Genomic DNA, 16,481 nt, shown 5'->3' with positions numbered 1-16,481 from the left:
CTGAGTTCCATAGTAATAGAAGGTCTTTATTCCGCTCCTTCCCCCTTCAAAAGCACACGGCTGAAAATAGGAACTTGTTTTAGCAACGTGCTAAATGACCAAATTGGTGCATTAACAGCTCAAATGCACTCCCTTCTAGAGCATCCCTGCTTTTCATTTTGTGAAAAACAACCAAACCATATTTTCCATGTAACAGTACTGTGAAAAGTGCACATTCCACACAAAGCAATATGGCATCTTTTAGTTTATGAAACAGCAGTATGTCTTGTATTCCCAGTACATTAAGTAGCACCATATGATGACTAGTTCATTCCTGAGCAACAAGAATGGTTATACTTCAACAAATTGCACGGATGACATTGATATAATGTCAAGAAAAGAAATTAGGATGAAGAAAGAACTGTTAAAGTCAAGAGGAAGTGATAGTAACAGGGAGATCAAAAAGGATTAATACAAAGGAAAAGTATTAGATGAAAAGAGAAGATCGCAGCCTTTCCAAGAAAATATGGTAATTGAAGGAAGAATCATGAACAACAGTAAAACAATGAATAGAGAAAAGATTGGGGAAGATAAGGAAACAAGCAGACGTGAATTTCTGATTAGAGCATATATTCATGTGCTGCTCTAGGCTAAGATCCTGGCATCCTTTTTTAGGGATGTTCTGTTTGGGGGTATTTTTGGTGAGGGAGAGCATCCATATGCGCCAACACCTCCAGAAAATCAGGACAGAAAAGCCAGACAGAAATAGAAAGGCATATGGTGCAGCAGTCAGATGCTAGGGGAATAAGTAACCTCGAGACAACTGGAAAACTACCTAAAGAAACATCATAGATGCTTTTACAGAAAACACCCAAGCAAAACACAACCCCCTAAACCACCCACACAAGCCCCCAAATCATATCTGAACTTCAGTAAAGGGTGTATGACTGATGTACAGCAGTTAGACTAGGTGAATCACTGGGTGCTTTGAATCTATGACAGACAAGCCAGCACACACACAAAAAAAGCTCTTACAGCAGCTACTGACTTGGATAATTGGGACACTCTTGATCCACTCATTTTTCACGTCGCTTTGAAAAGCAAGTATCAGCTGATACCCAACGCAAGCAATGGGGGAAAAAATAACAGCTTGAAGAGATTTCAATCTCCTTTCTCTAAAAGCAAGCAAGAATTGACATCCACGCAAGCTAAACATAGATCACCTCCACTCTTGCTATTGTTCCTTGAATCCCAGTGTTGGAACTAAGCACAGGAGTAGAGGAGCACTGAGGAGACCTAAGTCTGATGGCTCCCAGAAGAGAAAAGAAAAAAAAACCCAACCAAAACTAAACCCCAAGCATGTTCACATAACCATTCCAAAATTAAAGGCTGGAGTAGATACAATACACAAAACTAGGGATAATAGACACATCTTCATGTACCCTGAATACTCAGATACATCTTCATGCATCCTTCATGAAGTAAATCAGGCTCCAATTAAACTTGAATTTCAAAGAATTCTCTCAGCAGAGAAGCAACATCTCAATGTTCAAGCACTCAGTGAGATTCTATATGAAAACCATTAACATATTTGAGGTGGTACAAGCCATTGTTTTTACATCCTTGTATTAGATTTACAATCATTATAACTCTCCATGTCAGTGTATTGTAGGACAAGGCAAGTCCAGAGGTGTGTATTTCCACAGATTGACAGGAGATTTAATAGCTTTTTGGTGCACTATCAAGAACTATGAAGCCTGCAATAGCATGGAAAAGTTAAACTTCACTGACTTCCTAATGGCTTGGGTGCCCTGCAACTAAGAAAGAACAGAGAAAACCCAGTGTTGAGTCGGGTACTCAAAGCATAAATCTATTTAATAAAACTCAGGCCAACAAGGAGATCAAAAGGCTGGAAGAGAAGGCCAGAAACATTCCAGACTGCTTAGAGGGCCACAATCCCAAGATATCTTTTACTTTTCTCCCCTGAAGCAGTCTCATATGCAGTTACACTTTTCACCCCCCAATGACATGAACATCTATTACATTTTTTTCAGGAGTTACATGCATTTGTTCTAAAAATTCCTTTACAAAGTTTCAGTGTCCCATTTTATTGATTTCACATCAATGAAATTCCAGGGAACATTGTAACTGTTGGGAAAGCCAGGAGAAATACTACTTATTTCAGTGTCTTAGCAGGTAGACTGACAAACCATGCCCATACATGTGAAGTGCTAGATAGAAGACGAGAGTATTGTGGATGTGTCCAAAGCCCCACTGCTTGAGGCAGTGTCCAGCTGCTGAAAACCACTGTAGTCCATTATCTGTGTCTAGAAGGGAGGGCTGGTGATGAGAGTGCAAGGGGATAGCCAGGTAAAGGCATTTCCTGATGTCACTTGGTATGTGGTCAAAACCTAATGTTTTAGTGACATACTAATGCTGTAAACCAAAGTTCGCTACTGCCAAGAACATTTAATATCTGAATTTATTACTCCCGTATTTATGAGAAAAGGCTAATCCAATCACAGCATAAGGAAATTGTGCCTTAGAAGTTTCTTGATCTTTCTTATTCTGCCCATAATTTTTTAAGTAAAAACACTCTTATTCTTTGCTACAGAAGGGCTGATATTTTAACAAGCACATCAAAACCCATCAATGGTTCCTTCTAACTCTTTCTGTCTTGGTTTTTTAATAGCTATTAACATAGTATAGAAGTTATTTTATAGAAAAAAAAGAACCCTGCCATTCTTTCCCTCCTCCCATAAAAATCAGTTCAACACATCACAGACCCCGACTATACTTGAGATTATAATTTGTGCACATGGAAGTAATTCTGATCTCAGAACCATGGAGCGTGATGCCACAAAACTGGCTTGATCCAAGGTGGCAGATAAGAACGCACTGGTTTTGTACACCATCTTTAGAAATGTCACCAGTAGAATAAATCCAGACGAAATGCAGCATGATGTAAAGATATTCTTAGTCTGTCAGCACTGTTCTTTGAAGCTCCAGAAAGTTTCCTGAAACACGCGGGTCCTCCCACGTTCAGGAGCAAGAAAGGGACCAGAGATAGAGGGCCACCAGCTTAAATAAATGCTGCAGCCATTTCCTGTTTGATCCCAATGGTTTCTCATTTTTCTGAGAAGCCGGTAATAGACTGTTCCTTCTCTGCAGCCTGACAGAACTCTGTAACTCTATATTTAACAGGGGACAAAGAGCTTGTGTGATCACAAAGAGGTTAAAGACCTGAGACAGTTGCTTCCAACATTACTGCTCTAGATACGATGCTTTAATTGATTCTGTAATGCTGCTGACTTCAAAACACTGAACACATGCAGATGACAATAATACTATAACATTAAAGGTAAGGGTTTTATTTAGGCTTTGAGCCTTTTGTGCAAAGGCACCAGAGAACTCAACCTTCACAGGAACACGCACACAGATTCCACAACACACTAACAAAAACCATCCTGGGTACAAAACCAGGAATACCCATAGGAATTTTTAACTGTGAAGAGGCAATCTGCAGAGTGGGAGTGGGGGCAGTGACCACTGCATGCATGGACAGAATCACAGGCATGGGCAACTTCTGTATGTATCCCTGCAGCTGCTCTATCTGGCTGCCATTGTGACTAACAGGCCAGCATCTGAGTATCTTCTGAAAGGTCAGACTATTAATTATCAGCTAAGCTTTAAGGACATTAAACAATCAAGCACAAAATGCACAAGTATTGTAACACACTGGCTCTTTTTCTGCCCCAACACAAAGTAAAATGCAGAAATCTGGCATAATTTGCTCTTAATCCAATATTTAAACTAAAGATTCCTAAAATAAATGTAGAAATAAATGTCAGTGGTCAGGTATCACATATGGAAGTTTTTATCTTAAGCAGCAGCTCCAACTGCTTTTACAGCTTAAAATCTAATTGAAACATTGCTTTGCAGCATTTAGTTCAGAGCTTGGCTAGACTGTTAACACCCTGAACACTGATGCTGACTGGATGATTTTTAGTCCTTGTAAACCACTTGCAAAATTTACATTTCCCAATAATCTGGAAATTCAATGTCAGCCTTTTAAATAAAAATCAAACAGATCATTTTTTTTTAATTCACTCATATTAGGCAAAATTGAGTCTATGTTCCACCCAAGCTGGTAATTACTGCGACTCTTAAGAAGCAGCCTCGTATACAAACCCTTTTAATTCAGCCACTTCAGTTTATTAATTTGCAGCGCTACAGTGTCTTCTTTAGCTTTAATTATACATTAGAAAGCCTTGCTAAAAACAAAACAAGGAAAAACACAGAAGGAGGCTATTCTCTTCTAATATTTTTCATTTGATACTCCATGCAGGCGACATATCCTCAATGCTCACACATTTATATAAATATACACACCAACACCAACCCACATGCATACAGAAAATACATCTCAAAGTATCTTCTTTTCCTTAGCCACCAATTTTAATTCTTTTCACTGACTCAGTAATCCCACTGCTATTAAAGAACCCCATGGTGCAGTATCAAGTGTCCGAACAATAATTGTGTGTCTTATTTACCTGGACCTCACTTGTCCGCTGCTTGATGGAATCTTCTTTCTCCTTCAGGTCTTGCTCTACATTATTCTTTTCCCTAGAAGACCAGCAAACAATGCAAGAATACTTCAGAACATCAGCTACAGCAGGTACAGTTATCCAGCCCCCTAAGCCTGTATCTCTCTTTAAATACATAGTGAAACATTAAACACAAAAGATGTGAGAAATTTCTGCTTTCCAAATTATTTACAAGACAGAAGCCCACATAAGTGTTCTGCATAAAAACCCCGTCTTTTCCCCCAACTGCACTTCAGTGATAAGAATGGCTCAAAAATGGAAGGGGGCGGGAGGAAGAAATCAATGAAATACTGTCTCCAGTGATCTCACTGTTGCTATGGAGCACTTGTCTAATGAAAACTGCTGGGAAAAGTGGGAGGGATTGCATCAGATTCCATCTGTTAACCCCTGCAAACGCAGTAATTCCTATGCTAACAGCAGCTAGAAAACATTTCCAGCAGGCCAATCTAGCTGATAAATGAACTTCGCCTATCTGATTGTGGATGCAGCTGTTGGTAATCTCAGTCAGAAGAAGAAAGGTTAGCTTGCCGTAATCACTCCCTGCTCAGAAACTCCACATGTAGTTATTTGCTGTGTCATATCAAGTCTGTCTCTACAGACATTTATTCAAGTTGAAAAGTGACTATTTATGACGCCAATAAATCCTTGGCAGTCAGGCATAACAACAGCTCAGAAATACACTCAGAAAGTGTTATTGTTTTTAGAAAGATCATGTTTATCTCTAGATAGTATATGGAATCATTAAGCTTCACAGTTTTAACACCACCTTTTGTACACAGATACTTACCTTCATAACGATTTTGTTAATAGATTAGCACACACATTAGAAGTTGGAATTTGAACAATGATAAAAGTAACATTTCTAAATGAAATACCATAGTGAAAAGCTACCAAATTACATCACTAGTCCATACTGAAATTAAGGTAACTTCATACAGCAGATGGGTAATTAATCTAAAACTAGTAATCTTACTGTTTAATATAAAAGAAAGCACTTCTGTCTCCAAAGTAAAGCAGGTTTACTCTATGTTCTCTTCACTCAAGCTGAGGAACTCCTGTTTACTGCTAAACCACGTACAGTGAAAGATGCAAATAACACCCCCCCAAATGTCACAGATCTTAAATGAACATTTGCTGTGAGAAATAATTACAATAAGTTATATTCTGCTATTATTTATCTCAGTATCTGACTGAAGAACAACTTGCTGATTGTGCCCAAAGGGAAGGTTTAAATAGAAGGAAGAGAAAAGATGTGGAAAGAGGAACTCTGCAGAACAAGGTTGGATATTCTGTTAAGTGTGAACCTTCAAGTTTCATAAAATTTCTCATTTTCTACTCATCAGAAAAAAGTATCATGGAAATTCTAAGCAAATCTTCACTGTTTACATCAAAGCTATAGCACACTCCTCTAGCTCAATAAATTAGTATTTGTAGCATAGTTGCTCTTAGATATTTAAAGAACTGCAACACAAGGATGAAACAAGCTCTGTTGATTTTGCCTTCCTTAACTTTCCTTGAACAAAGGGTCTCAAACTCAGTAAAGCAATCAATTCCACACATCTAACTACAAGGCAGGCTGAAGCCCTCAGACACCCATCAAACACAGCAAACACTGAGGCATATTATTCCTCGCTGAAGATAAAAGAGAATAACTGACTAGATAAACAAATACTTGTTATTCTGCCTAACTGGGAATGAAGACAGGAAGTACAACAGCAAGCAGATACATATGCTTTAATATACAGCTTTTCCACATTACTGTCATGGATACGCCTAAGAGACTGTCAGAGATGAAGGAAGAACACTTCCTTTTTTTTCCAACAGAAGCCAGGCACCTAAACCTTGCGATCTGGACTATGCTAAGCAAGTGACAGGATACAATACCCACCCACAGGCGGCTTACACTGGCCAAACCACAACACAAACAAGGAATTGGAAAAAATCAAGTGAAAGAAGTATTGTCAGGCAGAACAAGAAAAGCTTAGGCAGCAGTCTCAGGCAAAGGAAAACAAGCTGAGTGTATATAGCCTACACATCACACATCCCCTCCTCCCCCCCAAGTAATGCTTCTTTGTTTCAGAAAGAAAAAGACAACACAGACCTACTTAATTCACTAATTCTTCTGAATGCCTCCATTTCTTTTACAAACTATCTGGCATACCCCTGTAGAAATGCTCAGCAACTGAAAGAACCAAAAACAAGTAACAAAATTGATTTATTGGATATGACAGATTTCCTGGATCATAAAGGCCCTTACCACATCAGTACTTGGGGAAAAAACCCAAAGCCAAACCAAAAACCAACCCAACAAAGAACTGCAGTCTTGCCAATAAAGGACACTTGTAACCAATTCAAGTGAATTTATGAAAGCAATACTATTTCCCTATGCATTTTAACAGCAGTCAGGTCAGGGGAACCTCTCATCAAAGAAACTAAAAGCAATGATTTAAAAAAAGCCCTTAACTAATAGATGGTTTCTCCAGTGCAGATACTTCATGATTTACAATCACATAATCTTAGTAAATCCATAAGCTTTATATTAATTTGTGAATGGAGTACTTTATAAATGAGAGCCAGCCCATTGCAGATACTCGTTACAGCTGACAACTGCAGTTCCTATGTCAGTAGAGGCATTCAAGCCAAGCATGAAACAACCCTGGCCAGGCTTTTCGATGGCCACTTAGAACCACTTTAGCTACAAAAGCAAAAAAATCATAGTTCCATTTTCCATAATAAGTGACAGATGCCTACGCACAGGGCTGGTAGCATTATCTACACTCACAGTTGCCCGACATTCCTTATTTCCACAAACATTTGTAATTTTGGCAATTCCTAGTGCAGTAGCACTTCAGTTTGGCAATGCTAGAAAAAATGCTGAGGGTTTGCCTTGTTTCTTCTCCCCTGTGTTCCCCCAACCTCTTCAGCTGCAACAGCTCAGTTACTTCCAAGACAGAGGTTAGAAGAAGTAATCCAGCACATGTTAAAACTCTTAACATTTCTTTGCTAAGAAGCTGTAGATCTCTGAACTTTGAAACTAAGACTTGATGCCAGTGCAGGGCAGGGAGAGGTTGCCCTGGTTTTCTGGGAACGTTTTGCTGTTTCCCTGCTTTTAAGAGACCAACTTATGGTCCTTTTAACCTGATTTAGATTCAATCAGTATAACTGTTCCTGTCCAACCTATGTGAAGGATGGCACCTCTGTTGAGCTATCCTAAATTAAGCTCAACTACTTATCATGCTTAGAGAGGAACGTCATATTGTCAAAGTGCAAAGAAATCCCACAAATTTGTGGGCCGTAGATAGCTCTGAACACACGAAAGCAAAGCAGGGTTTGCTGGGGAAGAGAAAGGTTTTATGGCACAAAAAAAGAATATTAAGAACATCTGGTCTACCCTCCCACAATGCTGATCAAAAAAAGCTCCAAATAGCTTTCTAAAAATACAGTGCATCTGAAACAGAACTTGTAGGCAGCAGTGCTGACAGGCTCAAAATGATGCACATTCCACATCTCATGCAGATTCAATGTCCCTAGGCAAATCATCCCCCTACCAGAGAGGAATTATCTTCACTAATAAGTGTGTTGTATTTTATTCTTCATCTGATCCTCAGCCTCCACCATCCTGAATTTTTGAATTAAATTAAAAAGCTTTCGGGTACCAGATATCTTTCCCACACAAACTGTTGAGCTACAAATGTATCACCTCTGTGTTATTTGCTCCGTCTTTCAAAATGCTGTTTTCCACACATTGTCATTCTTTTGGGCATCTCCTCTGCTGCCTTTATTGGAGTGCATTTCAAAAATAGACTCAATTCCTATTACTGGGTCTCAGAAATGCAGCTCTCATGGATACTCCTCAATGGAATCATGGTCTAGAATTACTGCATATTGAGTCCAACAGCTGAACAATATGCCTTGTTTAATAATGAACAAAACTAACTTACGTTTAAATTTCATTTTTATATGGTAACTATCAAGACTGAAAATGTCACCAGTTGTAACAGAAATGTAGATTTGCCAAAGATGAAAAAGTTTCCTATGTTTACCAAAGATTAATGTGTTGCCTCAGCCACCTGTGCTGAGGAAAGGTACAGGAAGGCAACGGTTCCTCTGCTACAGAAAATAACTCCTCTACAGTGGATAAAGGATTTTCAAGCAATAAAACCCCTCAACTTTCCTTAAAAAAATATAAAGAAAAAATTTTACAGGAGCCACAATGTACTTTAGAACACTGAGAGTTTGACAGCTGTCCTCAGTGAAACCATACACCCCTCTGTTATACCTCAGCTTGATGAAATAGGCCTAAGCCTCTGATCATTAATCCAGTTCTGTTCTGAACATCAAAAATCATATAAAAGTAAATTTCCACTCTCCAAACAGAAATAATACACAGATGCCCCCACCATATCTTCAACAATCTAATATCATTCAAACATGTCTTAAATAATTGCCCAAGTGTATTTGCCACTGAAGAAATGGAAGCAATAACTTTCCAAAGGCAATGTATCCTTCACACCTCACAGTAATAAAAGAAAACAAGACATAAACAGAACAGCTTGCATGGTAGGCTGCAAGTTTACCTACTTGAAAACCAACTTCATCTGCAAATTCCTGCTGGTGAACAATTAATTTCCCTCTAAGATGCCAACAGCAAACATACATGATAGCAAATCACATTTCATGTTAATAAATGTCAGAATCCAAAACTGGAATTAATATAGCCTAAAGAACAGCCGAGGAAAGCATAGCAGGGAGAAGCGAGGAGGCAGTGGGAGTAATAAGAGGGAGAACAAGCAGCTGAAGTGAAAAAACATTTATGTATTTAGGAAACAGACTGTGCTTTGACACACTGCCAAATTAAATCATTCCTGCAAGTGACATGAAGATGACAGGCAGATTCCATCAACACAAAGCACCCTCACTTAAAAAATAGTAGAATTAACTGTTCTTAATAGAATTTTTGGTAGATACATGATAGTATCAGAAACAAAAAAAGCCACCCAAAACCAAAGAAAAATATCTGCTAAGTCTGGAGACTATACATATATACACAATATATATATGAGTTTGATTTCTGTAGTCACCTGAAGTCATTATCTTAATTAGATTAGAAATAATTACTGGAACCCAAGGGTCTGCAGACCTCAAAGTAAAACAGTTCTTCTCAGTGCATCAGTTGAATTTACTGAACAGAAGCATGTCCATCTTCACCACCACCAAATTCCTACAGAGGCCCATATACAAACTGTCACCTTCCAACTCTCTACCCTACATACTTGACCTTTCCCATCTCATTTTCCTACTGCCACTAGAAAAGAGTCCTCAGAATTCTCTCTACAAATCAAAGACAACTAATACCAATTCACATCATGATTCCAGCATCCTAAAGATCCATTCTCATCTGCCAGTAAAGCTAAGCAAGAAAGAACGTTTCTGTCTCAGGATGGGAAACAATCTTATTTCCATCTCTGGATAGGAAAAATACCCAGAAGGCACCATAGATAGACCTTTCACAGTCTTGCTGTTATTAAATGCACTCATCGGAGTGAGCAAGAAGTAGAAGTGTTAAAACAGCATTACAGACATGCTAACCATTTATTTTTAGCAAAGCAGACTATTGCCACCTGGGTTTCTCTTATGCATTGAACTTGTTTTAAAAAGAAAACACAGAACAACAAACCCAAACAAAACAACAAACCCAGTAAGTAGCACAACTGAATCTAAGGCAACTATGCCTATTCCTTCTTTACCTACCTCTGCAGGTCTACTATTTCATTGTTTAACGTGTCAAGTTCTTTAATTGCAGAAAAATCTGCTACCAGATTTGTTCCTTGAGTACTCTGAAAGATAAAAAATACATACTGTTAGTTTATAGCTTATGCTGTCCAACAACTATATTAAATTCACTTTTTCGTGACAGTATGAGCTATCCTCTTATAACAATGGTTGGTAGCATTGTATCTCAAATCTTCACACTTGGTTCAAACAAAAGCACAGTCAGTCCAGATGCTATATTAACAGAACACAACATACATCCAATATATCTAGTAATTCAAACAGTTTCTCTCCTGTAATCTCTTGAAGTCACCTTCCACAAAGCACAGGACCACCTGATCATACAAACAAATTAATCTAGCTCTAAAATTAACAACTAAATGAATTCTAAAATTAACGTTTATATGGCTTCCTAGCATTCATTTAAGAGTGGTTTGGTTTGTTTAGTACTTGCATATTTCTTCACCTTGGTGATCCTCCTGTTGCAGAGTATAGATACTTTGTAGTGCTTCTGAGCTAGTTTAATGTGAACCTTCAGTGTACTGAATGCAACTTTGGTAAAACAAAGTCAAATTATGCCCACGAGTTCCCATTTACTTAGTCTGTTTGTAAGACAATTACTATAATACAAATTATTTGGCTCAAAAATAGACTAGAGAACAACAAGACACAATTAGCAAATACTGTAATTATTCTACTATGCCTTATCACAGCAAGAACATGTTTAGGAAGCCATAGTCACTGTAACTACCTTCTATAAATACATCACTTCCTTCAAGTGGAAGTGGAATAAAGTCATCCAGGACAAACACAAAGTTCAGAGAAAAGTATATACATATAATTAAAAAAAGGCAGTGATACTCCCAAAATAACACCAAAGGTTTTAAATGCCAAAGTTTCTCTAAAGATAAATCAACCTATTATTAACCATGTATTTATTCAAGGTTATACTCTGGAGAAAAACCAAAGAGCAAACACAAGCCATGAAAAGACCTAAACAGTAAATCTGAGCACACTGGCAGAAAGTATTATTCAGCAGAACTATAGGTTATTCATGCATCTTTTACTAGAACAAATATCATGAACTGAGAATAAAAAAAGCCATACAGCTATTCTTAAACTGGTTAGCATGCAGCTTCTCAAATGACTATGACGTTCAGATCTCTTCTAAAGGAATTACACAAGAGGTTTGCGGAGCTGCTCATGGTGCTCTAGTGAGAAAGATTTTACTTCTCCTAGCAAAGAGACAGAAGGAGAACATGGAGCTATTAGTTACAAGTTCAAATTCTTTCCAGGCCTCCTCCTCTCATCAGTTATTCTGCACACTGACGCCAGTGTCAAGCTTGAACAAGACGTAGTTCAGTCTTATTTGCAATTTTTCAGGAGAACTGGTGTGAGGGAAGAACATAAAAGCCATTTTTAGCTTCAATTTCAAGTTAACAAAGACGTAAGTTAGAGCTATTTGCTGCCATCTACTACACTGCAACATGCATGCAAACAACGGTTTGGGTCTTTAAACTCAAAACAGCAATAAAAGTGAATCCCTGTCAAAATTCTTTAAGAGGAACCTGCATGTAAGTTTAAGTTTTATGGCTGGTAATGCAAGTACAATTTCACAACCTCAAAGAGTTCTAAGTAAAGAAACACAGCAACAAGTACTAGACTGCTGCTGTATCCCATGCTGGATCGCATTCAGGCCTCAAACTTGAAATAGATGTTACACTACCACGGTCATAAAATTCTCTAAGGAAACCAAACATTAGATAACAGCAATATACATACATATGCATTCTGAATATCTAGCAAGAAGGGTCACAAGTAAATATTCTCTATCTTAAAAACGTAATGGTTTGCCATTATACTTACTGATATGCCTGCTACTACCTGCATATTGGTCAATTCAGAAGATGAAGCCTAAGGCGGGGTTTTGGGGGTAAGTCTGGGTCTTGTCGCCCCAGTGTAAGCCATGCCACTTCACGAAAACCAGCAAAAAGCCTATTTCTGTCTATTGCTTTTATCCTTTGAGCTCAATTCTCGAACAATAATCTTGGACAAACAGGTTATTTCATATCAACAAGACAACATCTCTTTTGAAAAGCTCAAACTAAGCTGAAGGTTCAGCTCAATCTAGTAAAATAAATTCTTGGTGAGGATTTACAAAGCTAACTAAAAGCTAACTTACCTTCTTTCACAATATTCATACTCTTCTCATTTATGCAAAAAAAAAACCCCAAAACAGCATACTAATATCTTTGAGAGTTCTATTGAAACAATTCACACACATAGACGAGCAGTAACCAACACTGATCTCTTCTAAAATGTTCTAATTGCTAAATTTTCTGTAATATAATCAGTAAATGACAACTGCAAATTATTACATTGGCCTACTGCTCTGTCACCGCTTCCTCAGTCATTTCAACAGGGTAAGATGCAGCATTAGGATAAGCAGCAAGTATTACCAAAAGGTAACAGACACAGAGGTCTGGGTCCAAGGAAGAACCTTGGAGTTCTGCCAGATGAACAACACTGGAAATCAGCAATAATTCGAGATTGCAAGGTACTGTGACACTTCGGAGAAGTGCTGTGCTATTGCAATGAATATGTAAGAGTCTTAGAAGGATGTTCATCATTAAACCAACAGACAGTAAATATTAGAAAAGCAAAGATTCTCTAACCTTGAGAAAGCAGAGTTAACAAACTGACAGAATAATAAGGATGAAAAGCAGAGTGGTGCAGAATGGAAAAAACAGTCCAAACTAGAAAAGAGACATAGAAAGGAAAGCAAACATACAAAAAAGATTAGTAGAGTTGCAAATAAAGCAATTACTTTTTAAAAACAGAATGTAAAAACGAATTAGAAACCAACTACAGAAACTCAAAAGGAGTGCCAAATTTTGAGTTTCATCTTTTTTCCAGGTACGAATTTTTCATTCTGTTTAAGAAAGCTGTAGAATTAGGCCAATGTTTTGCACAACCAAGAAAAGGTAACTCACATCAGACTTCATGATGTGTAAAACAGGTAAGAATTCGTGATGAGCTCTACCATTCTGATAAATACAGCTTAAACTGCTTGAGGTACAATCTACTGCTGGATTAAGGTAGATGGCAGTCAACAGACTATGAGGACGTTTAAAGTGTGGAGCATTTACTTTTTAAACTTTAACTACATAGTTCTAGACTTTATTTAGTTCACATTATTTCCAGGCTTCTTCAAAAAGATCAATATGAATAGAAGTAACCATAAACACATTAGGAGAAAAACACTGAACTTGGGAGTGTTATTTCAGATGCAACCTAAAATTTCTTTAGATAGGCAGTAGAAGGATTATTCTTTCAAAAAAGAAATTAATGCTTTCCCAACATAAGGTCTCTCCGCTTGGTTGGCAGGCATAATAAATGACAGCTCCAATTTGAAACATGGACGGAACAGTTTTTTGTCAAGTCTTTGCACCCAAGACTTGTTTTGCTCCTGATACTATGATAAATTTAAGATAAGCCAGTATTTGAGGTGCTTTTAAATTAACATTCTTTCTTTGAGATCGACGCTAAAAATGCCAAACCCATCCTTACCTTCTGTAAACTGACACCCCTGTCTGAAGGCGGGATCATCTCTGGAGTCAGAGCCTGAGGTGGATCAATACCCTTTGTTAACTTCTGATTAATTAAATAGAAAGCCAAAGCAAACTGTTCCTTTGACAGCTTTCCACAGTCCTTCATGTCACAGAGATCCCTGTACAGAGATGCACATTAAATAAATCAAACCCTCATTTCTGCAGGTACAACCTTGTTTATTGCACTTGTCATTTAAAAATGTCAAAATTACTGGTGTATATCACTTCTAAAATGATGCACTATAGAAGTACGGCATGGTAATAAATAGGAAACATTATTCAAACATACACAGCCACTTTTTCTCTTTGTATGCTAAGGTCCACAGCTCTGTTACAGTTAAGTTCTGATCTGGTGAAAGGCAGAATCAGAGCCGTAAGTCAATAACACCACCCGAGTACCTGTAACTGAGGTGCCTTCTAAGTTAAAGAACTACAAACTTTCCACAGCCAATATAGGTCTACCTAAATTCTCCTAAATTAGAGGCTGTGTTAACCATACCTTGGAAAGAGAAAAAAAACCACTTTCCCTATCAGAGTGCCCCATGACAGCTTATAGTGGGGAAAGAATTAAAATAGCAGTGTGTCACTGCTATCTGCAATGACAGATGAGTAAGTTGTAGACTGAGACAGGCAGTAAGTTTTACATGCTAAGAATTTTATACAGATAATTCTCGTTACCAGTATATGGACAGTATCAATGTTTAGATACACAGCAACACTACGATGTCTTAAATACACAAGCTCAACTGCAGTATTTGTTTGTAACAATCTGTGTTCAGGTGCTTTACCTCCTCCTCTAAGACAGGATGAATAGCATAAACTCATTTTCCCCCCATTTCTGTCCTAAAGTAGAATCAAATAAATAACCACTGCTTATACAGAGGCCATGCTATTATAGAAAAAAACCCCAAGTTACACTTCCCAGAAATGTCAACATAGCACTTTTCTTTAAGTGCTAGGAAGGAGCGAGAACCATGCCATCATCTAAACAGCTGTCACGGGGAAAAAAACCTACCAGATCTGTGCAAGAAGAGCAGAAGGCAGTCCTGTCTTCAAGAATAGTTCTCTGGCTTCCACACCCGACACAAACCCATCCATGTCCTTGTCAGTTTTCAGAAAGATCTCATCATACTTAATTTTGTCTGCAGGCGACACAACCCACTGAAGGGGGTGGGGATATGAGGGGAAAAAAAGAAATCAAACCCACAATCCTGAGATACAGGCAGGTCTCTTTTCACATAGTTCCTTTCAGGGTTATGTAAGTCAAGGACTACAACACAGATTTAGAAAGTGCTATCGGTGCCTAGTTCATGAACCAGCTTTATCCTCCAAATCAGAGATCCACAATCAAGTCCAAAAGCAGAAGCACCTAGTGAGTGAAGCACCTAGTCTGGCTGGTATTTCTCTGCCTCTTTGCCTGTGCATTAAAAGCACTCCCTAAAGCCCAGATCTCCTCCCAGCATGGGGTTGTGCCCTCATCACTGGGCTCAGTCACAGTCCTGCTTACTGTCTGGCTCTATCAATTTTATTTCTCTTTACACAGCTGGACAGCTTTAGACAGCTGGTCTGCTCATGCCCAGGCTTTTAATAGTTGGCACATTTTAAACTGTAGAATTTGCCTCCAATCAAGGTAAAGATGGGAATTAAAAACACTTCTCTTACTTCAGCAATTTTTCCAAACACTAAGCTATCATAAAGATGTTTGGCTTGGTTTTGAGTGAAAGTGGCTTCAAGTGCATGCTTATGAATGCTAATTAGTTTCAGCATACAAGGACATTCAACAGATGAATCCCAAATGGTGCTGTACACAAAACACACATTGAGACACTCACCCAGAATGGCACTGCTTTGTAATACATACAGAAAGACTTACAATCAGTCAAGTAAATTGCCAGATGAAAACCCTGGCATCTCCAGTTTGTTATCGATTACCCAAATGTCCAAGCAGCACCTTATGCATTATGTACTACAGTTCTTAACTTAGACCACCTTTTCAAGTTTTTCTTATACTGAATAGAACAAGTTACTATCTATCTGGAAAGACATCTTTCCATATTCTGGACTCTAAACAAACCAGGATTAAATAAGATGCTCAGTGGGGTGGGAGGCATCAAACTTATTAATAATCACATTCAGAACAAATACCAAATCTCATGTGTTTAGGTGGATATGCCAGACCTTTTGTTTCTTTTTCCCACTGCTTGTACTTACCTTTTCCTCTTTCAATAATGTCCTCTTCAAACTGCATGCATGCATGCACACACAACTGCACAGAGGTGCCTGCCACAACTGGTTTTAAAACCTTGCCCATATTCAAGTCGGTTTTCAGCCAGAGATTTGTGTTCTGCATATATGTACCAATACTACATTTTTAAACCATTTTCTTAATATTATAACTTGGGGGTGAGCTTGACACCTTGAAATAATTTATTTGGAAAGTATCTTTAAATTCCTTACTAAATAATGTTCTTTTACCCAACTGTTTCTATCTGAAGACATCCAGAAAATGCAG

The 16,481-nt window shown here is 38.1% G+C and overlaps 1 protein-coding gene across 3 annotated transcripts in view; it reads right to left on the bottom strand.

Annotated features, from left to right (window-relative positions):
* Positions 1–16,481, bottom strand: part of EPS15 (epidermal growth factor receptor pathway substrate 15) — a 54,136-nt gene that overhangs the window by 18,037 nt on the left and 19,618 nt on the right. For 2 of the 3 annotated variants that reach the window (XM_061451253.1, XM_061451252.1), the window contains exons 10-13: positions 14,985–15,130; positions 13,929–14,088; positions 10,338–10,423; positions 4,533–4,605 (exon numbers count right to left, since the gene is read on the bottom strand). In XM_061451253.1, the coding sequence (XP_061307237.1) occupies positions 4,533–4,605; positions 10,338–10,423; positions 13,929–14,088; positions 14,985–15,130 (465 nt within the window). The remainder of the gene's footprint in view (positions 1–4,532; positions 4,606–10,337; positions 10,424–13,928; positions 14,089–14,984; positions 15,131–16,481) is intronic. The other variant, XM_061451251.1, reaches the window with a different exon arrangement.

This window comes from Pezoporus flaviventris, unplaced genomic scaffold, assembly GCF_033815535.1.
Source record: "Pezoporus flaviventris isolate CSIRO_AGI_PZ_B2104156 unplaced genomic scaffold, CSIRO_AGI_Pfla_v1 ptg000013l, whole genome shotgun sequence".
In the NCBI taxonomy this organism is placed as follows: domain Eukaryota; kingdom Metazoa; phylum Chordata; class Aves; order Psittaciformes; family Psittacidae; genus Pezoporus; species Pezoporus flaviventris.
The sequence above is the reverse complement of the archived record's forward strand: the minus strand, read 5'-3'. Positions and strand labels throughout refer to the sequence as shown.